At 42.5% G+C, this 26,309-nt stretch overlaps 1 protein-coding gene across 1 annotated transcript in view; it reads left to right on the plus strand.

Annotated features, from left to right (window-relative positions):
• Window positions 1–26,309, plus strand: part of spryd3 (SPRY domain containing 3) — a 123,653-nt gene that overhangs the window by 22,151 nt on the left and 75,193 nt on the right. The window contains exons 4-6 of the mRNA XM_084187509.1: window positions 16,003–16,127; window positions 16,482–16,617; window positions 18,775–18,963. Coding sequence (XP_084043635.1) covers window positions 16,003–16,127; window positions 16,482–16,617; window positions 18,775–18,963 — 450 coding nt within the window. The remainder of the gene's footprint in view (window positions 1–16,002; window positions 16,128–16,481; window positions 16,618–18,774; window positions 18,964–26,309) is intronic.

The following is a 26,309-nucleotide window of genomic DNA, read 5'->3' on the forward strand; positions in this document are numbered from 1 at the left end:
TCTCTCCTCTACTTTGAGCCAGGAGAGATTGACATGTATGTCATTGATGTTAGCTCTCTGTGTATATTTAAGGGCCAGCTGTGCTGCTCTGTTCTGTGCCAACTGTAATTTGCCTATGTCTCTCTTTGTGGCATTTGACCATATGACTGGGGAGTAGTCCAGGTGTGACAAAACTAGGGCCTGTAGGAGTTGTTTTGTTGATAGCAATGTCGAGAAAGCAGAGCAGCGCTTTATTACAGACAGACCTCTCCCCATCTTAGCTACCGTTGCATCAATATGTTTTGACCATGACAGTTTACAATCCAGGGTTACACCAAGCAGTTTAGTCTCCTTAACTTACTCAATTTCCACATGATTAAATTCAAGATTTAGTTGAGGTTTAGGGTTTAGTGAATGTTTTGTCCCAAATACAATGCATTTAGTTTTTGAAAAATGTAGTACTAGCTTATTACTTGCCACCCATTCTGAAACGGACTGCAGCTCTTTGTTAGGTGTTTCAGTGATTTAACTTGCTGTAGTAGCTGACGTGTATAATGTTTAGTCATCAGCATACATAGACACACAGGCTTTACTCAGTGCCAGTGGCAGGTCATTAGTAAAAATTGAAAAAAGTAAGGGGCCTAGACAACTTCCTCGGGGAATGCCCGACTCTACCTGGATTATGTTGGAGAGTCTTCCATTAAAGAACACCCTCTGTATTCTGTTAAATTGGTAACTCTCGATCTAGGATATAGCAGGAGATGTAAAGCCATAACACATGCATTTTTCCAGCAGCAGATTATGATCAATAATGTCAAAAGCTGCACTGAAGTCTAACAACACAGCTCCTACAAGTGTCTTATCAATTTCTTTCAGCCAATCCTCAGTAATTTGTGTAAGTGCTGTACATGTTGAGTTCCCCTCCCTAAAGCATGCTTAAAGTCAGCTGTTAATTTGTTTACTGTGAAATAGCATTGTATCTGGTCAAACACATTTATTTTTCAAAAAGTTTACTAAGGGTTGGTAGCAGGCTGATGGTTCTGCTGTTTGAGCCAGTAAAGGGTTCTTTGCTATTCTTGCATAGCGGAATTACTTTTGGTTCCTGTCAGGCCTGAGGACACACACTTTTCTGTAGGCTTAGATTAAAGATATGGCAAATAGGAGTGGAAATATAGTCTGCTATCATCCTCAGTAATTTTCCATCCAGACCCAGGTGGCTTGTCATTGTTGATAGACAACAATGATTTGTTCAACGCTTCCACACTCACTTTATGGATAAAAAAATTACAATTCTTGTCTTTCATAATTTGGTGAGTTATGAATGGATGTGTAGGTTCAGAGTTTGTTGTTGGCATGGCATGCCTAAGTTTGCTAATCTTGCCAATTAAAAACATCATAAAATAGTTGGCAATATCAGTGGGTTTTGTGATGAATGAGCCAATGAAGGATGGAGTGAGTTTGCCTTTTTGCCCAAAATTTTATTTAAGGTGCCCCAAACCTTTTTACTATTATTCTTTATTAGGGCTGGGCGATATGGCCAAAATATAATATCACGGTATGACGGTATTTTATATTTTTGAATAATACAAATTCAACATTTGCTTTATGAGTAGTGCGTGACCCTAGGGTGGAAACACATACCGTCTAAGTGATTCCAATGTGTCTTTCTCCATTCTGATTGTTTTATTCTGTTCAATTAAACTTCAACCAAAAATTATTTTCAGCATTTTTATCAATTTCTGCATTTCCTACACTCATTTGAGATTATTTCCACACTGCCACGTAGGGCTGCACGATATTGGAAAAAGATCTATGTCTTATTTTTAACCAAATGTTGCAATTGCGATTTGTGATTTAGATCAAAACACTTGGGTGAACTGTTGGAATCATGGAAATGGAATGATTATAATTATATAGTTAGAACATAATAGTGGGCACTTTGAATACAGTGTTGTTTGACATGACAATTAATAAAAATGCCAGGGAGGAGTTATTGTGACAGGGTAGGAACCAAAGTGTTGGTCAGTGTTTCCTAGGGAACCCTATAATCTTTGGCTACATTAAATGTTTTCTTTTAGCTACTTCATGTAGCTAACATATTCATGCTTCTCCTAATCGTCTTTGGTTTAGAAGATACTGTTGTACAAATAACATGCTGATTTAGGCCTACTCCATCACTGGTATCAGGCTGTATAGATAGCTACATTTGCTCTGACTTAGTACATTTCTTAGCTAGCCAACTAACTAGCGATTAACGTTAGTGGCTAACACGATTTAGCCACAGCTTGCTAAGAAAAGACAAACTAGATGTTTGCAGATGTAAGAAACACAAACTAATAGTGTAATTATAGAACGCTTGTGGATTTACAGTGGGGAGAACAAGTATTTGATACACTGCCAATTTTGCAGGTTTACCTACTTACAAAGCATGTAGAGGTCTGTAATTTTTATCATAGGTACACTTCAACTGTGAGAGACGGAATCTAAAACAAAAATCCAGAAAATAACATTGTATGATTTTTAAGTAATTAATTTGCATTTTTTTGCATAACAAAAGTATTTGATCACCTACCAACCAGTAAGAATTCCGGCTCTCACAGACCTGTTAGTTTTTCTTTAAGAAGCCCCCCTGTTCTCCACTCATTACCTGTATTAACTGCACCTGTTTGAACTCATTACCTGTATAAAAGACACCTGTCCACACACTCAATCAAACAGACTCCAACCTCTCCACAATGGCCAAGACCAGAGAGCCGTGTAAGGACATTAGGGATACAATTGTAGACCTGCACAAGGCTGGGATGGGCTACAGGACAATAGGCAAGCAGCTTGGTGAGAAGGCAACAACTGTTGGCGCAATTATTAGAAAATGGAAGAAGTTCAAGATGACGGTCAATCACCCTCGGTCTGGGGCTCCGTGCAAGATCTCACCTCGTGGGGCATCAATGATCGTGAGGGATCAGCCCAGAACTACACGGCAGGACCTGGTCAATGACCTGAAGAGAGCTGGGACCACAGTCTCAAAGAAAACCATTAGTAACACACTACGCCGCCATGGATTAAAATCCTGCAGCGCACGCAAGGTCCCCCTGCTCAAGCCAGCGCATGTCCCGTCTGAAGTTTGCCAATGACCATCTGGATGATCCAGATGATCATAGAGCTTTTTGGTCTAAACTCCACTCGCCATGTTTGGAGGAAGAAGAAGGATGAGTACAACCCCAAGAACACCATCCCAACCGTGAAGCATGGAGGTGGAAACATCATTCTTTGGGGATGCTTTTCTGCAAAGGGGACAGGACGACTGCACCGTATTGAGGGGAGGATGGACGAAACCTTGCAAACAAAGGTTTCTGTACCAAATATTAAGTTATGCTTTTCTGATGTATCAAATACTTATGTCATGCAATAAAATGCAAATTTTTTACTTTAAAATCATACAATGTGATGTTCTGGATTTTTGTTTTAGATTCCGTCTCTCACAGTTGAAGTGTACCTATGATAAATGATCGGCAGTGTATCAAATACTTGTTCTCCCCACTGTATATTAAGATGCATAGTGGGAACAGCATCGTTGTCGTCAACATTGTTGTGCTGCATTGACCATGCAGACTGAACACAACTGTCTCATGGTGAGCAACAACTAATGCGCTCCTTGAGTGACGGGGCGGGGCTAGGTCTGTGTGAAAAGAGAGGGATGACTCGAGTAGCGGAGTAAATTATAAAAATGGATGTTTCACACACATTTATCAAACCAAACATTTAAATTCCGTAATAGAAGGTAAAGTAAAAACCTAAATTGGTCCGTGCATCAATACCGCTATATAGTCAAATACGGTATAACGCCCAGCCTATTTATGTAATTTATCTTTGTTTCATAATACAGTTTCTTCCTCTTTTTGTTTAGTTTAGTCACATGATTTCTCAATTTACAGTACATTTGACGATCAGCTGTGCAGCCAGACTTATTTGCCATTCCTTTTGCCTTGTCCCTCTCAACCATACCATTTTTGAATTCCTAAGCAGTTTTTAGTCATTGGGTGCATGCTTATTAGTAACTGGAATAAGCAATTTCATAAATGCGTCAAGTGCAGTGTCTGGTTGCTCCTCATTACATTTACATTTTAGTCATTTAGCAGACGTTCTTATCCAGAGCGACTTACAGTTAGTGAGTGCATACATTTTCATACTGGCCCCCCGTGGGAAACGAACCCACAACCCTGGCGTTGCAAGCGCCATGCTCTACCAACTGAGCTACAGAGGACTACACACAACAGACCAGCAAATACTATTTACATCTTCAACATAGGAATCTCTACAGAACGTATTGCATGATCTCTTATACACTATATTAGGCCCAGCCTTTGGAAAGTAGAACAAAAATGAGAAATAGAAATAAGAACACGAGAAAGGAAGTAAGCTATACACAGGGTCAGTTCCAGGGTCAGTGCCAATACCATATTTACAATGTGCAGGGATATTGGAGTGATAGGGGTAGATACTGTATGTATAGGGGTAAGGTGACTAGGCATCAGGATGTACAGTATGATAAACAGAGTAGCAGCAGTGTATATGATCATTGAATGTGAGTGTTTAGTTTATTAATTTGACCATTAAAAAAAAACAAGCACACATAAAACTTGAAAAAGCCATACATGCACATGAGTAAAATCATTGAGAATAACACAAAGTTTGGGACTTATTTCCATTGTGGTCCTCCTGAAACAAGAGGGCTAGGCAAGATCGGACACGGTTGAACACAGCATGACTGCGAGATAATAAAACATCTCGCTGTCATACTGTGTGTGTAGAGTCAGTATGAATGTGTGTGTGTGTGTGTGAGAGAGAGCAAATGAAGTGAGTGTGTGTGATTGAGTGTGTAGAGTCATGTAAGTGTGCATAGAGTCGGTGCAAAAAATCTAATAAAAGGGTCAATACAGATAGTCCGTGTAGCCAATTTCTTGTTAGCTATTTAGCGGTCTTATGGCTTGGGGATATAAGCTGTTCAGGAGCCTGTTGTTGTCAGACTTGTTGCTCCGGTACCGCTTGCCATGTGTAAGCAGAGAGAACAGTCTATGGCTTGGGTGGCTTAACAATTTTCTGGACCTTCCTTTCACACTGCCTGATATAGAGGTAATGGATGGCAGAGAGCTTGGCCCCAGTGATGTAATGTGATGTTGCCTACACTCACCACCTGGGGTCGGCCCGTCAGGAAGTCCAGGATCTAGTTGCAGAGGGAGGTGTTCAGTCCCAGGGACCCAAGCTTGGTGATGAGCTTGGCGGGGACTATGGTGTTTAATGGTGATCTGTAGTCATTGAAAATAATTCTCACGTAGGTATTCCTCTTATTTAGTTGGGTGAGGGCAGTGTGGAGTGCAATTGAGATTGCGAAGTCTATGGGTCTGTTGGGGCGGTATGCAAATTGGAGTGGGTCTAGGGGCAGGGTTCCTCAACTGATGAAATAATATAATAATTGTTAGTCATAAAAGACTGTAAAAACACCAGCAACTCAGTTCCAAGAGATTTTTATTTTAGAAATATTTTCCAAAGTATTCCCACGCATAATAGAGAGATGTGATTGTATGTAAATGTGGTTTTGAAAAGATTTATGTAAGTCAAATATTTTATCTGTTTGGGCATAGGGGTCGTGTTAACGCAGAATTATGTGTTTTTCACGCAGAAAAAAATATATAAAATGCGTAAGAAATATCTTGCTCAGTTTTGTAAACAGTTATTGTAATCTCTGCTCGGCGTCAGACTAATTTGGTGCTTCAGTTGCACTTGAGTTGCACTTCTCAATGGGCATTCTATCAACATACAGGGCTCTGACTGATGTGTAGCTACAGTGCCTTCAGAAAGTATTCATACCCCTTGACTTATTCCACATTTTGTTGTGTTGCAGCCTAAATTCAAAATGGATTAAATATTGTTTTTTCTCTCACCAATCGACACACAGTACCCCATAATGAAAAAGTGAAAACATGTTTTTAGAAATGTTAACAATAACAAACAAAAAATGAAATACAGAAATATCTAATTTACATAAGTATTCACACCCCTGAGTCAATACATGTTAGACTCACTTTTGGCAGCGATTACAGCTGTGAGTCTTTCTGGGTAAGTCTCTAAGAGCTTTGCACACCTGGATTGTACAATATTTGCACATTATTCTTTTTTAAATTCTTCAAGCTCTGTCAAGTTGGTTGTTGATTATTGCTAGACAACTGTTTTCAAATCTTGACATAGATTTTCAAGCCGATTTAAGTCAAAACTGTAACTAGGCCACTTAGGAACATTCAATGTCGTCTTGGTAAGCAACTCGAGTGTATATTTGGCTTTGTGTTTTAGGTTATTGTCCTGCTGAAATGTGAATTTGTCTACCAGTGTCTGTTGGAAAGCAGACAGAAACAGGTTTTTCTTTAGGATATTGCCTGTGCTTAGCTCTATTCTGTTTATTTTTATCCCCCAAAAAACTCCCTTGTCCTTGCCAATGACAAGCATACCCATAACATGATGCAGCCACCAATGCGAGGCATTGGAAAACCTCCCTGGTCTTTGTGGTTGAATATGTGTTTGAAATTCACTGCTCGACTGAGGGACCTTACAGATAATTGTACATGTATGTGTGGGGTACAGAGATGAGGTAGTCACTCAAAAATCATGTTAAACAATATTATTGCACACACAGTGAGTCCATGAAACTTATTATGCGACTTGTTAAGCACATTTTCACTCCTGAACCTTTTTATGCTTGCCATAACAATGGGGTTGAATACTTATTGACTCAAGACATTTCAGCTTTTCATCTTTAAAATGTCTAAAAACATAATTCCACTTTGACATTATGGGGTATTGTATGTAGGCCAGTAACATAACATTTAAGTTTAATCCATTTTAAATTCAGGCTCTAACACAACAAAATGTGGAAAAGGTCAAGGGGTGTGAATACTTTCTGAAGGCACTCTATTTTTCTCTGTTACTTTTCTCGGTGTAGCCTGCTTTTCTCCAGTAATATGTAAAATTAACTTAAAGCAAAACACTCGGTCAATGTAGCTGGCTGTATTCTTTCTATAATGAACATTAGAAATATGATGGCCATGCATAATCATTGCGAAAAAATACCTTGCTTTTTAATTTTAAGCTAATTGACTTGTGTGGCTGCTAGCTAAATAGCGTTGCACTTCTGTTGTCATCTGATGAAAATGAAGCTATTTTCTGCTGAATGTGGTGCACTAATGTATTTTCTGTGAACGAAAACTATAGTTTGCATGCCCCTGATCAGTCTGTTGAAGCAAAGAAAACACGGTTGACTTTCAATATAAAACACAGGTGAAATGGATTAAAGCGCAGATTTTCTTATGTTCTGCGTTTTGAAAATGCAGATTTCTTGACACTTAACGCGACCCCTGGGGCTTCTTGCAGTCAATTTGCAGTCTACAAATGATTTGTAATTATGTTCCGGCCCCCTGACCATCTGCTTAAGAAAACAATCATCCCCCAGCTGAATCTAGTTGATGATCTCTGGTGTAGGGTGTCTTGGATGATTGAGTTGTGTGCCATAACCAGCCTTTCAAAGCACTTCATGATTACAGATGTGAGTGCTACAGGGCGGTAGTCATTGTGGCAGGTAGGCTTCGAGTTCTTGGGAACAGGAATGATGGTATTTGTATTTTGTATTATTATGGATCCCCATTAGCTGCTGCCTTGGCAGCAGCTACTCTTCCTGGGGTCCAGTAAAATTAAGGCAGTTATACATTTTAAAACATTACAATACATTCATAACAGATTTCACAACATTAAGTGTGTGCCCTCAGGCCTCTACTCTACTACCACATATCTATAACACAAAATCCATGTGTACATGTATGTAATTGTGTGTTTGTATGCATGTGTCTATGTTTGTGTTGCTTCACAGTCCCCGCTGTTCCATAAAGTGTATTTTTATCTGTTTTTTTTAATCAAATTTTACTGCTGGCATGAGTTACTTGATGTGGAATAGAGTTCCATATAGTCATGGCTCTATCTAGTACTGTGCACCTCCCGTAGTCTGTTCTTGACTTGGAGACTGTGAAGAGACCTCTGGTGGCATGTCTTGTGGGGTATGCATGGGTGTCCGAGCTGTGTGCCAGTAGTTCAAACAGACAGCTCGGTTCATTCAACATGTCAATACCTCTCACAAATACAAGTAGTGATGAAGTCAATCTCTCCTCCACTTTGAGCCAGGAGAGATTGTCATGCATATTATTAATGTTAGCTCTCTGTGTACATCCAAGGGTCAGCCGTGCTTCCCTGTTCTGAGCCAATTGCAATTTTCCTAAGTCCCTCTTTGTGGCACCTGACCACATGACTGAACAGTAGTCCAGGTGCGACAAAACAAGGGCCTGTAAGACCTGCCTTGTTGATAGTGCTGTTAAGAATGCAGAGCAGCACTTTATTATAGACAGACTTCTCCCCATCCTAGCTACTGTTGTATCAATATGTTTTGACCATGACAGTTAACAATCCAGGGTTATTCCAAGCAATTTAGTCTCCTCAACATGCTCAATTTCCACATTATACATTACAAGATTTAGTTGTGGTTTAGGTTTTAGTAAATGATTTGTCCCAAATACAATGCTTTTAGTTTTTGAAATATTTAGGACTAACTTATTCCTTGCCACCCATTCTGAAACTGACTGCAGCTCTTTGTTAAGTGTTGCTGTCATTTCAGTTGCTGATGTGTATAGTGTTGAGTCATCCACATACATAGACACACTGGCTTTACTCAAAGCCAGTGGCATGTCATTAGTAAAGATTTAAAAAGTAAGGGGCCTAGACAGCTGCCCTGGGGAATTCCTGATTCTACCTGGATTTTGTTGGAGAGGCTTCCATTAAAAACACCCTCTGTGTTCTGTTAGACAGGTAACTCTTTATCCACAATATAGCAGGGGGTGTAAACCCATAACACATACGTTTTTCCAGCAACAGACTATGATCGATAATGTCAAAAGCCACACTGAAGTCTAACAAAACAGCCCCCACAATCTTTTTATCATCAATTTCTCTCAGCCAATCATCAGTCATTTGTGTAAGTGCTGTGCTTGTTGAATGTCCTTCCCTATAAGTCTGTTGTCAATTTGTTTACTGTGAAATAGCATTTTATCTGGTGAAACACAATTTTTTCCTAAAGTTTACTAAGGGTTGGTAACCGGCTGATTGGTTGGCTATTTGAGCCAGTTAAGGGGGCTTTACTATTCTTAGGTAGGGGAATAACTTTTGCTAAGGGTTGGTAACCGGCTGATTGGTTGGCTATTTGAGCCAGTTAAGGGGGCTTTACTATTCTTAGGTAGGGGAATAACTTTTGCTTCCCTCCAGGCCTGAGGGCACACATTTTCTAGTAGGCTTAAATTTAAGATATGGCAAATAGGAGTGGCAATATCGTCCGCTATTATCCTCAGTAATTTTCCATCCAAGTTGTCAGACCCCGGTGGCTTTTGACCTCTTCCAGACTTACTTTATGGAATTCAAAATTACAATGCTTGTCTTTCATAATTTGGTCAGATATACACTGCTCAAAAAAATAAAGGGAACACTTAAACAACACAATGTAACTCCAAGTCAATCACACTTCTGTGAAATCAAACTGTCCACTTAGGAAGCAACACTGATTGACAATAAATGTCACATGCTGTTGTGCAAATGGAATAGACAACAGGTGGACATTACAGTAATCCCTCGTTTATCGCGGGGGTTACGTTCCGAAAATGACCCGCGATAAGTGAAATCCGCGAAATAGAAAACTTTTTTTTATTTACAATTAGCAACTATTACATGTATACAAATACAGTGACTCACGTGTAGGCCGTTTCGTCGACATTATGGGTTTAGAAGATGTTCGAAATTACAAGATAATTTGGCCAACTTAATGTAAATTTGCCAAGCTGTTTTATGTACGTACACATAACTGCACGAGACGACAAAATGATAGCACAATTCGTAGCATGTTTTGATACAAGAAGCGGGAGTGAGTTTTTAGCGAATCAGAATGCAGAGCACAATGCACCAAAAAAAAAAAAAAAATGCATTATGAAAATCCGCGAAATAGCGAATCCGCGATAAGTGAACCGCGAAGTGGCGAGGGATCACTGTATAGGCAATTAGCAAGACACCCCCAATAAAGGACTGGTTTAGCAGGTAGTGACCACAGACCACTTCTCAGTTCCTATGCTTCCTGGCTGATGTTTTGGTCACTTTTGAATGCTGGCAGTGCTTTCACTCTAGTGGTAGCATGAGACGGAGTCTACAACCCACACAAGTGGCTCAGGTAGTGCAGCTCATCCAGGATGGCCCATCAATGCGAGCTTTGGCAAGAAGGTTTGCTGTGTCTGTCAGCGTAGTGTCCAGAGCATGGAGGCGCTACCAGGAGACAGGCCAGTACATCAGGAGACGTGGAGGTGGCCGTAGGAGGGCAACAACCCAGCAGCAGGACTGCTACCTCCGCCTTTGTGCAAGGAGGAGCAGGAGGAGCACTGCCAGAGCCCTGCAAAATGACCTCCAGCAGGCCACAAATGTGCATGTGTCTGCTCAAACGGTCACAAACAGACTCCATGAGGGTGGTATGAGGGCCCGACGTCCACAGGTGGGGGTTGTGCTTACAGCCCAACACCGTGCAGGACGTTTGGCATTTGCCAGAGAACACCAAGATTGGCAAATTCGCCAAAAGATGAGATCCTCAGACCCATTGTGAGACCATATGCTGGTGCGGTTGGCCCTGGGTTCCTCCTAATGCAAGACAATGCTAGACCTCATGTGGCTGGAGTGTGTCAGCAGTTCCTGCAAGAGGAAGGCATTGATGCTATGGACTGGCCCGCCCGTTCCCCAGACCTGAATCCAATTGAGCACATCTGGGACATCATGTCTCGCTCCATCCACCAACGCCACGTTGCACCACAGACTGTCCAGGAGTTGGCGGATGCTTTAGTCCAGGTCTGGGAGGAGATCCCTCAGGACACCATCCGCCACCTCATCAGGAGCATGCCCAGGCATTGTAGGGAGGTCATACAGGCACGTGGAGGCCACACACACTACTGAGCCTCATTTTGACTTGTTTTAAGGACATTACATCAAAGTTGGATCAGCCTGTAGTGTGGTTTTCCACTTTAATTTTGAGGGTGACTCCAAATCCAGACCTCCATGGGTTGATACATTTGATTTCCATTGATAATTTTTGTGTGATTTTGTTGTCAGCACATTCAACTATGTAAAGAAAAAAGTATTTAATAAGATTATTTCATTCATTCAGATCTAGGATGTGTTATTTTAGTGTTCCCTTTATTTTTTTGAGCAGTGTACTTGGATGTGTACTGTCAGCGTTTGTTGCTTGCATGTCATGCCTAAATTTGCTAATCTTGCCAATGAAAAAATCATTAAAGTAGTTGGCAATATCAGTGGGTTTTGTGATGAATTAGCCATCTGATTCAATGAATGATGGAGCGGAGTTTGCCTTTTTGCCCAACATTTTATTTAAGGTGCTCCAAAGCTTTTTACTATCATTCTTTGTCATTTATTTTTGTTTCATAGTGTAGTTTTTTCTTATTTTTATTCAGTTTAGTCACATGATTTCTCAATTTGCAGTACGTTTGCCAATCGGTTGTACAGCCAGACCTATTTGCCATCTCTTTTGCTTCATCCCTCTCAACCATACAATTTTTCAATTCCTCATCAATCCACGGGGATTTAATAGTTTTTACAGTCATTTTCTTAATGGGTGCTTGCTTATTAGTAACTGGGATAAGCAATTTCATAAATGTTTAAAGTGCAGCGTCTGGTTGCTCATCATTACACACCACAGACCAACAAATATTATTCACATCAACAACATAGGAATCACTACAGAACTTCTTGTATGACCTCTTATACACAATATTAGGCCCAGCCTTTGGAACTTTGGTTTTCCTAGATATGGCTACTATATTGTGATCACTACATCTGATGGATTTGGATACTGATTTCAAACACATTTCTGCAGCATTAGTAAAGATATGATCATTACATGTTGATGATTTCATTCCTGTACTGTTTGTAACTACCCTGTTAGGTTGATTGATAACCTGAACCAGGTTGCAGGCACTAGTTACAGTTTGAAGCTTTCGCTTGAGTGGGCAGCTTGATGAAAGCCAGTCAATATTTAAATCACCCAGAAAGTATACCTCTCTATTGATATCACATATATTATCAAGCATTTCATACATGTTATCCAGATACTGACTGTTAGCACTTGGTGGTCTATAGCAGCTTCCCACCAGAATGGGCTTTAGGAGAGGCAGCTGAACCTGTAGCCATATTACTTCAACAGTATTTAACATGAGATCCTCTCTAAGCTTTACAGGAATGTGGTTCTGAATATAGACCACAACACCGCCCCCATTGGCATTTCTGTCTTTTCTGTAAATGTTATAACCTTGTATTGCTACCACTTTATCATCAAAGGTATTATCTAAGTGAGTTTCAGAGATTGTCAGAATATTAATGTTATCTGTTACTAGCAAATTATTGATTTCATGTACTGTGGTTTGCGAAAGTATTCACCCCTCTTGGCATTTGTCCTATTTTGTTGCCTTACAACCTGGAATTAAAATTGATTTTTTGGGGGTTTGTATAATTTGATTTACACAACATGCCTACCACTTTGAAGATGCAAAATATTTTTGTGTGTGAAACAAACAAGAAATAAGACAAAAAAACTGAACTTGAGTGTGCGTAACTATTCACCCCCACAAAGTCAATACTTTGTAGAGCCACCTTTTGCAGCAATTACAGCTGCAAGTCTCTTGGGGTACAGTGCCTTGCAAAAGTATTCATCCCCCTTGGAGTTTTTCCTATTTTGTTGCATTACTATTATTATTATTATTAATTAATTAATATTATTATTATTATTGTAATTTAAATGGATTTTTATTTGTATTTCATGTAATGGACATACACAAAATAGTCCAAATTGGTGAAGTGAAATGAAAAAAAATAACTTGTTTAAAAGAATTCTAAAAAATAAATAACGGAAAAGGGGTGCGTGCATATGTATTCACACCCTTTGCTATGAAGCCCCTAAATAAGATCTGGTGCAACCAATTACTTTCAGAAGTCACATAATCAGTTAAATAAAGTCCACCTGTGTGCAATCTAAGTGTCACATGATCTGTCACATGATCTCAGTATATATACACCTGTTCTGAAAGGTTGTGGAGAAGTACAGATCAGGGTTGGGTTATAAAAAAACATCAAACTTTGAACATCCCACGGAGCACCATTAAATCCATAATTAAAAAATTGAAAGAATATGGCACCACAACAAACCTGCCAAGAGAGGGCCACCCACCAAAACTCACGGACCAGGCAAGGAAGGCATGAATCAGAGAGGCAACAAAGAGACCAAAGATAACCTTGAAGGAGCTGCAAAGCTCCACAGCGGAGATTGGAGTATCTGTCCATAGGACCTCTTTAAGCCGTACACTCCACAGAGCTGGGCTTTACGGAAGAGTGGCCAGAAAAAATCCATTGCTTAAAGAAAAAAATAAGCAAACACGTTTGGTGTGTGGGAGACTCCCCAAACATATGGAAGAAGGTACTCTGGTCAGATGAGACTAAAATTGAGCTTTCTGGCCATCAAGGAAAACGCTATATAAAATGTATTGAGGTTGTCTGGTACAGAGGCATTGTTGGGCAGATCATGGCTGGGTCTTTCTTTATAATCTGTAATGGACTGTATCCCCTGCCACATGCAACGGAGGTGGTTAGCTCATCGACGCTATCGGCGTAGTCCCGGAACTTATTCCAGTCAGTGCTAGCAAAGCAGTCCTGTAACATATCCTCTGTGCGTCACGGGTACTTCCTGTCTGAGCTTCTGCTAGGAGCTTCTGCTACGAGGGAATGCCTTGTATGTTTGCTTGTGAATAGAGTAACAGTGGTCTAGGACTTTATTGCCCCTAGTGGCGAAGGAGACTTGTTGATGGAAGTTAGGCATCACGTGTTTTAATGACGCAGAATTAAAATCACCGGCAACAAGAAACGCAGCCTCTGGGTACAAGATTTCCTGCTTGTTTATAACCTCTTACAGTTTAAGTGCCAGCTTGTTGTTTTTCTTGTCCTGAGGTGGAATACATACAGCAGTCACGATAACAGCTGAAAACTCTCTTGGGAGGTAGATGGGTCGCCATTTGACTCTGGTATCCCAAGACTGGTGAACAATGGGTCAAGACTTCCACTGCGCTAGAGAGACTTCCACTCTGTGTCAGAGAGCTAGAGTGTTGGACAGGTTCGCAGCCAGAGGCACAGGAGGACTACCCCCTCTTGTATGGGCTGGATCACCTTTCACCTAATTCTGCTTGGCTCTGTACTGCCGGCCGTTGGCTGTAACTGTAGCTCTCTCTCTCTCTCTCCCTGCCTGGCCTGCTGAGAAGGCAGAGTGGGGTGGTTGCCCAGAGCAGTGGGGAGGCTGTAGACAGGTAGGGAGTCGGCCAGTCAGGCCGTGTGTGCGTGTGTGTATGTGAGAGAGCGAGAGAGGCTGGGGTTGAAAAGTCAATGATTTAATAGCAGTTTTCCATTTAAAGTTGTGACTCAGTGAAGTTCTCACTTTAACTGTTGACTGTTCAATTTTCTGTTAGGCCTATACGTCTCACTCCTCCCTGATCTAATTGTGAAACATCAGCATTGTGGCACACACCTGGGTATGTGTCAAATACAATGTTCCCTCTAAGCTACGTGCGTGGGCCACAGCTCCCCGGGACTGCCGCGCAGAAGAAATATCAGCCCGCACAGAGAGCACGACATTGAACTTCACTCAACTTTCTATTTTTTTCCTTTTAGTTAACACTATCAATGTTTCCCTCTACTGTGTGAATTGTGATCGAATCAACGCAATATTAGCCACTTTCAATGCAACATACAGAAACAACATATTTTCTTGTAGGCAGAGTGCATTGGAGTAGGATTCTATTGCATTGATAGGCACGACTCTGGCCCATACTCTACATAGACCGGTGCGCCATAACCAATCAGAGTTGCAATATCCCCATATGCAAATTAACCATTGCCGTATATGGATCTGTGCCATTCAATTTGACCTGGACTGTGTTTACAGCATGGGTGGTCACGAGTAGATGCGCTTGTTTTGAGATCAAAGCAAGAGCTGCATGTAGCCACGTGTGTACATTTGTTCATATTCTTTGCTAGTAAGTTGAGTTATTAGCCCAGTTATAGCACATTTCTAGTCAGCAATGGGGGAGTGGTTGCTTCCTACAAAAGCACAAAACGTGTGCATTTCTAGCCATCGTTGAAAAGCAAGTCAGGTTAAGAGCTTTTTGTTTGAGGCAGTGTTGTATGAACACTGAAGGACAAGTGGATAAACAGGTAAATGTCAATCCCTACATGTTTTTTTCAAAAGTCTCATGGAATGTAGACCTACATTGAACACAACACATTGGCTGCTACTGTAGGCTGAATGATAGAACAGCTATTTCCATGTTAAATGTTATGGGATGTATTTTATTCATTGTTTTTTTTGGTAGGCCACTCTCATAGGCCTACATTATGATCAAATAGCCACAGTAGCCTACTTGGCCACTGTTATAACTGTAACATAAAGCGGGTACAGCCTCAGTGTTCACAGTAAACGCGCGGCAGAAGTTGCACAGAATTTTCACAATGTTCAAGTTTGCGCTCAGCAGACCTGAAATTTGCTCAGTGACGAAAATATATTTGAGGGAACATTGGCCACATATGCATTAATAATCTTTCCCATTATTTCCACAACTTTACTTTCTTGAATAGGCTACTTATTATTTATCATGCTTGTGTCTTCTTACAGAGGTGAATTGTTATGAATCATGTAGGTATTGTTTCTGGCTGTTACAGTGGACTGTGTGTTATGTTCAAATAGCCTAAATCCACAGCAAGAAGAGATGAGTGTTACTATCTTTTTGAATTGTTCCGTTAATCCTCCATTAGTCAGCACCTTACCTAAGGGTGCGCCGCCTTTATTTCTTGACCTAGGTGACCATAATGGACACAGGGGTGAGAGGGACGATAGCGGTAGGCCTGGTGCCACAGTTCTACAAGCTGGACCATCAGCCAGGCTGGCTGCCACAGTCTATAGCCTACCACGCTGATGACGGCAAGTAAGTCACACACACGCAGGCGCACGCACACACACACACACACACACACATGTTCACACCATGCAGATGGCGGTAAGTAGGCCTCAGTCATACCAGCTCCTCAGTTTGACCTCTAAGATGTTTTGTTGTGAATGTAGGCTAATTGCGGGGACTTTCAGAGATGCTATGGACCTTTATTTTAATGTATTTATTTCACCATTATTTTAGCAGGGAGTCCCATTAAGACCAATGTCTCTTTTACAAGGGAACTACACAAAAAAATAAGTTCCCACCACAGCCATGATAATATCTTACAGCATTGTCCAGTGTGAATAAGGCTCAATGAGTCACTGTTATCCTCTTCCCCATCTATAGGCTGTACAATGGAAACCCTGTGGGCCAGCAGTTTGGGCCCAAATGCAACCGTAGTGACAGGATTGGCTGTGGAATATACTGTGATACCATTGAGGCTGGGTTGACCACAGTCTTTTTCACCAAGAATGGCAAAGAAGTGAGTGGCTCCTTGCTTTTGGCCACATTCTGCAATAAGAGACCCCCAAAGAATTGGGGCTTAAATTCAGTGCTCTTGACCGCTGTTTAAAGGGGAATGGAAGCGTTTTACAAGCTAGGTCAAATGTCGCTAAGCCTTGTTAAAACACTAGAATCGAAGAGGCAGTAATTTAGATACTTTGTATCCCTCATTTACTCCATTATTTTTGAGATTTGTTCTGTCTTGCAAAACACGGGTGGTTAACTCACTGTAGTATTAGGCCTTATATTATGGTTATGAATGAGCTTCTAAATAGGTTCATGGTCTTTAGCCTATCTATCTTCACTGTTCTCCTGCGCAAGTACACACCTCTGCTTGCCTCTCAGCAGGCCTTTCAGCTATTCCTAAGGTCTTGTTGAGTCCCAGGAAAAACTAGGCTACAACTTGTTGGTCACATACACTATATATACAAAAGTATGTGGACACCCCTTCAAATGAGTGGGTTCGGCTATTTCAGCCACACACATTGCAGACAGGTGTATAAAATCGAGCACACATCCATGCAATCTCCATATATTGGCCGTAGAATGGTCTTACTGAAGAGCTTAGTGACTTTCAACGTGCCACCTTTCCAACAAGTCAGTTTGTCAAATTTATGCCTTGCTGGAGCTTCCCCGGTGCTGTTATTGTGAGTTTGAAACGTCAGGAACTGCTCAGCCGCGAAGTGGTAGGCCACACAAGCACACAGAACGGGACCGCCGAGTGCTGAAGCGCGTAGCGTGTAAAAATCGTCTGTCCTCGGTTGCAACACTCACTACCGAGTTCCAAACTGCCTCTGGAAGCAATGTCAGCACAAGAACTGTCCGTCTGGATCTTCATGAAATGGGTTTCCATGGCCAAGCTGCCTCTCACAAGCCTAAGATCACCATGCACAGTGTAAAGCTTGCCGACATTGGACTCTGGTGCAGTGGAAACACGTTCTCTGGAGTGATGAATCATGCTTCAACATCTGGCAGTCCGACTGACAAATCTGGGTTTGGCGGATGCCAGGAGAACACTATCTGCCCGAATGCGTAGTGCCAACTGTAAAGTTTTGGTGGAGGAGGAATAATGGTCTGGGGCTGTTTTTCATGGTTCAGGCTAGGCCCCTTAGTTCCAGTGAAGGGAAATCTTAACGCTACAGCATACAATGACATTCTAGACCATTCTGTGCTACCAACTGTGTGGCAAGAGTTTGGGGAAGGCCCTTTCCTGTTTCAGCATGACAATGCCCCCGTGCACAAAGCGAGGTCCATACAGAAATGGTTTGTCGAGATCGGTGTGGAAGAACTTGACTGGTCTGCACAGAGCTCTGACCTCAACTCCATTGAACACCTTTGGGATTAATTGAAACGCCGACTGCAAGCCAGGCCTAATCGCCCAACATCAGTGCCCGACCTCATTAGTGCGCTTGTGGCTGAATGGAAGCAAGTCCCCGCAGCAATGTTCCAAGATCTAGTGGAAAGCCTTCCCAGAAGAGTGGAGGCTGTTATTACATTTACATTTACATTTTAGTCATTTAGCAGACGCTCTTATCCAGAGCGACGTTATAGCAGCAAAGGGGTATCAACTCCATATTAATGCCCATGATTTTAGAATGAGATGTTTGACGAGAAGGTGTCAATATACTTTTGGTCATGTAGTGTATTTTGAAGATGGTTTTACTGTTAGCATATTCTAGGACAGAAGCAACCTTGCTCTTGCTTGCTTAATTTAAAATTGACTGGTGGGGAAAAGTTTTAAAGGAGAGAGAGCACAATGGTGTGATCACATTTGAAGGACGCACCGGACAGGCAGAGACCAGTAGCCCTACTATGAAAAATAAGATCCACGAGTTTACAACCATTAGACAAATAGAATTGACCTGCAAACCACTTGAGAAACAAGCATTACAGGCCATCATATTCTAAAATGTTTTTCTACTCAGTGACATAATAATATGAAGAAAGGCAATTTCCAATTGCAGTTAGCTGGCGTTCTAGAACCTAGTGCTTCTGTTCCCCTTTAAGCCTAACATCCTTGAGAAGAAGAGCTAAGACATCCTTCTGTGTGTGTGTGTGTGTGTACGCCTGCATGTCTGTGTGTGTGCGCGCATCTGTGTGTGCGTACATGCGTCCGACCTCCGTGTGTTTGTTCCAGGTTGGCTCGGTGGTGGTCCCGGTAGCGGCGGAGGGCCTGTTCCCAGCCATCGGGATGCACTCCCTGGGAGAGGAAGTGAGGCTTGACCTCCAGGCAGAGTGGGACATGGAGGAGGACGACAGCGTCATGATGGTGGACAGCCACGAGGATGACTGGGGACGTCTCTACGACATCAGGGTCACTGGCACGGTAAGGAGTGATACAGAACAGTGTCCTCTGTCATTCTGTCACTCCCTTTTCATGCTGCTGGAATGACTGAGCTCTCTCACACATGTACACATGCGCTTACATGCATGCATGCACACTGGCATTGCTGTCCCTGTCTTTCTATAGCCACCTCAACATAACACAACCAACAGGGCACAAGCTACTGAATGGGCAGTTTTGGAGGAACATGCATGGCCAACAGAGGACTGACATGTATGAAAAAGACGACCAGCACTCGCAAATGAAGTGTTAGTTAACAGTTTTGGCCAGCAAGCCTTTTTCCAGAGGACTGAACATTGTTTTAGACATGTAGCTATCTGGAGGCTGTTACTGGAAGCTCCTGAGTGGCGCAGTGGTCTAAGGCACTGCATCGCAGTGCTAACTGTGCCACTAGAGATCCTGGTTCGAATCCAGGCTCTGTCGCAGCCGGCTGCGACCGGGAGACTCATGGGCGGCGCACAATTGGCCCAGCGTCGTCCAGGGTAGGGGAGGGAATGGCCGGCAGGGATGTAGCTCAGTTGATAGAGCATGGCGTTTGCAACGCCAGGGTTGTGGGTTCGATGCCCATGGGGGGCCAGTATAAAAAAATAAATAATAATAATGAATTCACAACTGTAAGTCGCTCTGGATAAGAGCATCTGCTAAATGACTAAAATGTAAATGTGAAAATGTTACAGGAATGGGGATTTGAGAAGAGGTTTTGCCCCGACTATGACCCCTCCCTGCCCTAGCTTCTTGACTCCACAAGACCTTCTTGGCTTACCGTAAAACTGTGTCCAGTAGTGATGTTGTTAGCTGGCACCTTTCCACTTGCATGTGTGCATTTGTGTGCCAAGATACCGTTGGTTGCGAAAGACAGTAGTGGGGGTCAGGATGGATGTTTGCTGTTGTCTCTGTAAGTTTCCCAGCAGTGTTTAGGAAAGTAACATCCTAGGTTATGTTTGGGTTGTGGGTACGTAGATCGGACCCCCCCCATCTCTAATACAGAGAGATTCAAAGAATCCAGGTTATATATGTTGATACTAGAGACATGCACATACACGCACACACGGGTTGCGTGACAGATGTGTTCATCCACAGGTCGTGACATCTCCAGTTGAGACGACTGAGAGAGACCATCATCTGTAAGTAGTGAGGGTAGACTGAGGTCATAAAAGAGGGTCTGCGGGTTAAGACAAATTATTTCTGTGCTCTGCTTTCCTGGACTGAAGGCTGGCAGTGGCACGGAACGGGATGGTACGAGCCAAGGCCTGGCAGCTCACCAGGTTGTAAAAATTCAATAAGGGGAGTAACGGGACTCCAAGGAATATTTTACTCCGTCTCATGTGGTCGGAGGTTTTCACAGCTGGGGTGTTCAGCAGTGTTTGTGTGTGTGTGTGTGTGTGTCCTGCAGGTGGCCATTTTGTTTAGTTCTTTTTTTGTATCTTACTTTAGGAGCAAGTGAGTAGAGTAGCCCTCACCAGCATCATGAGGAGAGGGTGATGATGGTGGTTCTGTTGATGCTGGAAACAGATAAGGGCGAGTTTCGACAAGCCCAAGGTCTTCTCGGGTGGGGATCTGAGACTGATCTCTTAGGTCTTTTAACAGGACAGTACAATCATTCTCTTCACAGGAAGACTAGTACAATGTAAGTGTTTCTGAGTAGTATTTGTTTAATTTCAAATACTTTGAGCTGCACTTGACAGAGCTTGCCTGGCGCAATGGGACTAATGAAATGGTCCCAAAAGTGCAAATCTTGCCTATCTGGCTATCTAAATAACCTACTTGGAATATCAGGGCGTTAGAGTTGCACTTTAATTGCCCTGGGTGGATCTCTGTGGGTTTTAGTTCCAACATTCAGCAAATGAAAACCAATACTTCAACCTTTTGTCTCTTTTGGTGAGAAGCAAACCTCTCTCATATGGTATGTTAACAATTGTTCCATAAAAAACACCTGGCTAGGCTCATAGTTGTCTAAACAGTGTGTGTGCGTGCGTCAGACGTGTGTGTGTTTCCCTCCCCCTCTGTCATGTTAGTCCCTCCGTTGATTGAGAGTATTAATCTGATGTATAGTAATTAGAAGCAATGCAAATATTATCCCTCTTTCACATGTACTGTAGCTATGCAACATAGCTTTCCAGTGAAATGTTCTTATGACATAGCTCTACAGTTTGTTTCACGGATGGGCGTCTTATCATTTTGTCTCTCTTAGGCCTACGTTAGTTTACCGTATTCTTGCCTGGCGTCGTTTACTTTGTCAGCATCACCATTTGTAAACTTTGCCACACAATGGAATACTGTACTTTTATGTGTTATTCAAAACTTTCATAACTATTCTGATTCTGAATGATAACTGTCCTAACAGATGGTAGAAAAATAATCATGATGCCGCAAGAAAGATACAGTGCCTTGGTCCTCTGTAGCTCAATTGGTAGAGCATGGCGCTTGTAACGCCAGGGTAGTGGGTTCGATTCCTGGGACCACCCATATGTAAAAATGTATGCACACATGACTGTATGTCGCTTTGGATAAAAGTGTCTGCTAAATGGCATATTATTAATATATTATATTCAGAGTATTCATATTCCTTGACTTATTCCATATTTTGTTGTTACAACCTGAATTCAAAATTGATTAAATTGTTTTTTTCTCACCCATCTACACACAATACCCCATAATGAAAAAGTGAAAACATGTTTTTAGATATTTTTGCAAATGTTTAAAAAATGCAGAAATATCTAATTTACTTAAGTATTTACACCCGAGTCAGTACTTTGTAGAAGCACCTTTGGCGGCGATTGCAGGTTTGAGTTGTCTAGGGTATCAGCATTGCACTTCTGGATTTGGGGATTTTCTCCCATTCTTCCTTGCAGATTTTCTCAAGCTCTGTTAGATGGGGAGCGGCGATGAACAGCAATCTTAGTCATTCCACAGATTTTCAATGCGATTCAAGTCTGTGCTTTGGCTGGGCCGCTCAAGGACTTTAATATTGTTGTTCTGAAGCCATTTCCAGCATTGCTTTGGCTGTTTGCTTGGGGTCATTGTCCTGTTGGAATGTAAATCTTCACCCCAGTCTAAGGTCGTTTGCACTCTGAAGCAGGTTCTCATCAAGGACTTGCCTGTATTTGGCACCATTCATTGTTCCCTCTATCAAATCAAATGTTATTTGTCACGTGCGCCAAATACAACAGGTGTAGACCTTACAATGAAATGACGTTTTAAGAAATATAAGTGTTAAGTAAAAAATAGATAAATAAAAAACAAATAATTAAAGAGCAGCAGTAAAATAACAGTAGCGAGGCTATATACAGTGGGGAAAAAAGTATTTAGTCAGCCACCAATTGTGCAAGTTCTCCCACTTAAAAAGATGAGAGAGGCCTGTAATTTTCGTCATAGGTACACGTCAACTATGACAGACAAAATGAGATTTTTTTTTCCAGAAAATTACATTGTAGGATTTTTATGAATTTATTTGCAAATGATGGTGGAAAATAAGTATTTGGTCAATAACAAAAGTTTCTCAATACTTTGTTATATACCCTTTGTTGGCAATGACACAGGTCAAACGTTTTCTGTAAGTCTTCACAAGGTTTTCACACACTGTTGCTGGTATTTTGGCCCATTCCTCCATGCAGATCTCCTCTAGAGCAGTGATGTTTTGGGGCTGTCGCTGGGCAACACGGACTTTCAACTCCCTCCAAAGATTTTCTATGGGGTTGAGATCTGGAGACTGGCTAGGCCACTCCAGGACCTTGAAATGCTTCTTACGAAGCCACTCCTTCGTTGCCCGGGCGGTGTGTTTGGGATCATTGTCATGCTGAAAGACCCAGCCACGTTTCATCTTCAATGCCCTTGCTGATGGAAGGAGTTTTTCACTCAAAATCTCACGATATATGGCCCCATTCATTCTTTCCTTTACACGGATCAGTCGTCCTGGTCCCTTTGCAGAAAAACAGCTCCAAAGCATGATGTTTCCACCCCCATGCTTCACAGTAGGTATGGTGTTCTTTGGATGCAACTCAGCATTCTTTGTCCTCCAAACACGACGAGTTTAGTTTTTACAAAAAAAATCTATTTTGGTTTCATCTGACCGTATGACATTCTCCCAATCCTCTTCTGGATCATCCAAATGCACTCTAGCAAACTTCAGATGGGCCTGAACATGTACTGGCTTAAGCAGGGGGACACGTCTGGCACTGCAGGATTTGAGTCCCTGGCAGCGTAGTGTGTTACTGATGGTAGGCTTTGTTACTTTGGTCCCAGCTCTCTGCAGGTCATTCACTAGGTCCCCCCGTGTGGTTCTGGGATTTTTGCTCACCGTTCTTGTGATCATTTTGACCCCACGGGGTGAGATCTTGCGTGGAGCCCCAGATCGAGGGAGATTATCAGTGGTCTTGTATATCCATTTCCTAATAATTGCTCCCACAGTTGATTTCTTCAAACCAAGCTGCTTACCTATTGCAGATTCAGTCTTCCCAGCCTGGTGCAGGTCTACAATTTTGTTTCTGGTGTCCTTTGACAGCTCTTTGGTCTTGGCCATAGTGGAGTTTGGAGTGTGACTGTTTGAGGTTGTGGACAGGTGTCTTTTATACTGATAACAAGTTCAAACAGGTGCCATTAATACAGGTAACGAGTGGAGGACAGAGGAGCCTCTTAAAGAAGAAGTTACAGGTCTGTGAGAGCCAGAAATCTTGCTTGTTTGTAGGTGACCAAATACTTATTTTCCACCATAATTTGCAAATAAATTCATTAAAAATCCTACAATGTGATTGTCTGTCATAGTTGACGTGTACCTATGATGAAAATTACAGGCCTCTCTCATATTTTTAAGTGGGAGAACTTGCACAATTGGTGGCTGACTAAATACTTTTTTCCCCCACTGTACAGGGGGTACCGGTACAGAGTCAGTGTGCAGGGGCACATGTTAGTCGAGGTAATTGAGGTAATATGTACATGTAGGTAGAGTTAAAGTGACTATGCATTGATAATAAACAGAGAGTAGCAGCAGCATAAAAGAGGAGGTGGGGTGGGGGGGACAATGCAAATAGTCCGGGTAGCCATGATTAGCTGTTCAGGAGTCTTATGGCTTGGGGGTAGAAGCTGTTAAGAAGCCTTTTGGACCTAGACTTGGCGCTCTGGTACTGCTTGCCGTGCGGTAGCAGAGAGAGTCTATGACTAGGGTGGCTGGAGTCTTTGACAATTTTTTAGGGCCTTCCTCTGACACCGTCTGGTATAGAGGTCCTGGATGGCAGGAAGCTTGGCCCCAGTGATGTACTGGGCCGTACGCATTACCCTCTGTAGTGCCTTGCGGTCGGAGGTCGAGCAGTTGCCATACCAGTCAGGATGCTCTCGATGGTGCAGCTGTATAACTTTTTGAGGATCTGAGGACCCATGCCAAATCCTTTCAGTCGCCTGAGTGGGAATAGGCTTTGTCGTGCCCTCTTCACGACTGTCTTGGTGTGTTTGGACCATGATAGTTTGTTGGTGATGTGGACACCAACCTGCTCCACTACAGCCCCGTCGATGAGAATGGGGGCGTGCTCGGTCCTCCTTTTCCTGTAGTCCACAATCATCTCCTTTGTCTTGATCACGTTGAGGGAGAGGTTGCTATGCTGGCACCACACGACCAGGTCTCTGACCTCCTCCCTATAGGCTATCTCATCGTTGTCTGTGATCAGGCCTACCACTGTTGTGTCGTCTGCAAACTTAATGCTACCACAGCATTTTGCAACGATACGCCATCCCATCTGGTTTGGGCTTAGTGGGACTATCATTTTGTTTTTCAACAGGACAATGACCCAACACACCTCCAGGCTGTGTAAGGGCTATTTTACCAAGAATGAGAGTGATGGAGTGCTGCATCAGATGACCTGGCCTCCACAATCCCCCGACCTCAACCCAATTGAGATGGTTTGGGATGAGTCCCGTGTAGCTCAGTTGGTAGAGCATGGCGCTTGCAACGCCAGGGTTGTGGGTTCGATTCCCACTGGGGGCCAGTATGAAAAAATAATGTATGCACTCACTAACTGTAAGTCGCTCTGGATAAGAGTGTCTGCTAAATGACTAAAATGTCAAATGTAAAATGAGTCGGACGGCAGAGTGAAGGAAAGCAGCCAACAAGTGCTCAGCATATGTGGGAACTCCTTCAAGACTGTTGGAAATGCTTTCCAGGTGAAACTGGTTGAGAGAATGCCAAGAGTGTGCAAAGCTGTCATCAAGGCAATGGGTGGCTATTTGAAGAATCTCAGATATAAAATATATTTTGATTTGTTTAACACTTTTTTGGTTACTACATGATTCCATATGTGTTATTTCATAGTTTTGACCCTTGAATGAGTATGGGCCCCTTGTAGCTCAGTTGGTAGAGCATGGCGCTTGCAACGCCAGGGTTGTGGGTTCGATTCCCACGGGGGGCCAGTATATATAAAAATAAAACATGAATGCACTCAAGCTCTGGATAAGAGCGTCTGCTAAATGACTAAAATGTAAATGTAAAATGTGTGTCCAAACTTTTAACTGGTACTGAAGGTGTTCCTTTTGTCCAGGTGGGAAAGGGCAGTTTGGAATTCAATAGATATTGCGTCATCTGTGGATCTGTTGGGGTGGGTCTAGGTTTTCTGGGATAATGTTGTTGATGTGAGCCATGACCAGCCTTTCAAAGCACTTCATGGCTACATACTTGAGTGCTACCGGTCTGTAGTCATTGAGCCAGGTTACTTTAGTGTTCTTGGGCACAGGGACTATGGTGGTCTGCTTGAAACATGTTGGTATTACAGACTCAGTCAGGGACAGGTTGAAAAAGACACTCAAGACACTTGCAAGTTGGTCAGCGCATGCTCGGAGTACGGAGAGCGTGATCACACAGTCGTCCGGAACAGCTGATGCTCTCATGCTGCTGCTGAAAAGCTGCTGCCACCATTATGCTTCACGGTAGGGATGGTGTTAGATGGGTGATGAGCTATTCCTGGTTTTCTCCAGACATAGCGCTTTGCATTTAGGCCGAAGAGTTCCGTTTTTGTCTGATCAGACCACATAATATTTTGCCTTATGATCTCAGTCTTTCACATCCCTTTTTTGCATATTCCAGGGCCTTTTTCTCAGGAGTGGCTTCCATCTGGCCACTCTCCCATGAAGCCCAGATTGGTGAAGTGCTGTAGAGACTGTTGTTCTTCTTGCAGGTTCTCCCATCTCGGCCAAGGAACTCTGTAGTTCTATCAGAGTGGTCATTGGGTTCTTGGTCACCTCCCTGACCAAGGTCCTTCTTGCCCGTTTGGTTGGACGGCCAGCTCTAGCCATAGTCTGGGTAGTTCCATATTTTTTTAATTTCTCAATGATGGAGACCATTGTAC

Source organism: Coregonus lavaretus (genome assembly GCF_964263955.1).
Source record: "Coregonus lavaretus genome assembly, chromosome: 22".
NCBI classification, from domain to species: Eukaryota; Metazoa; Chordata; class Actinopteri; order Salmoniformes; family Salmonidae; genus Coregonus; species Coregonus lavaretus.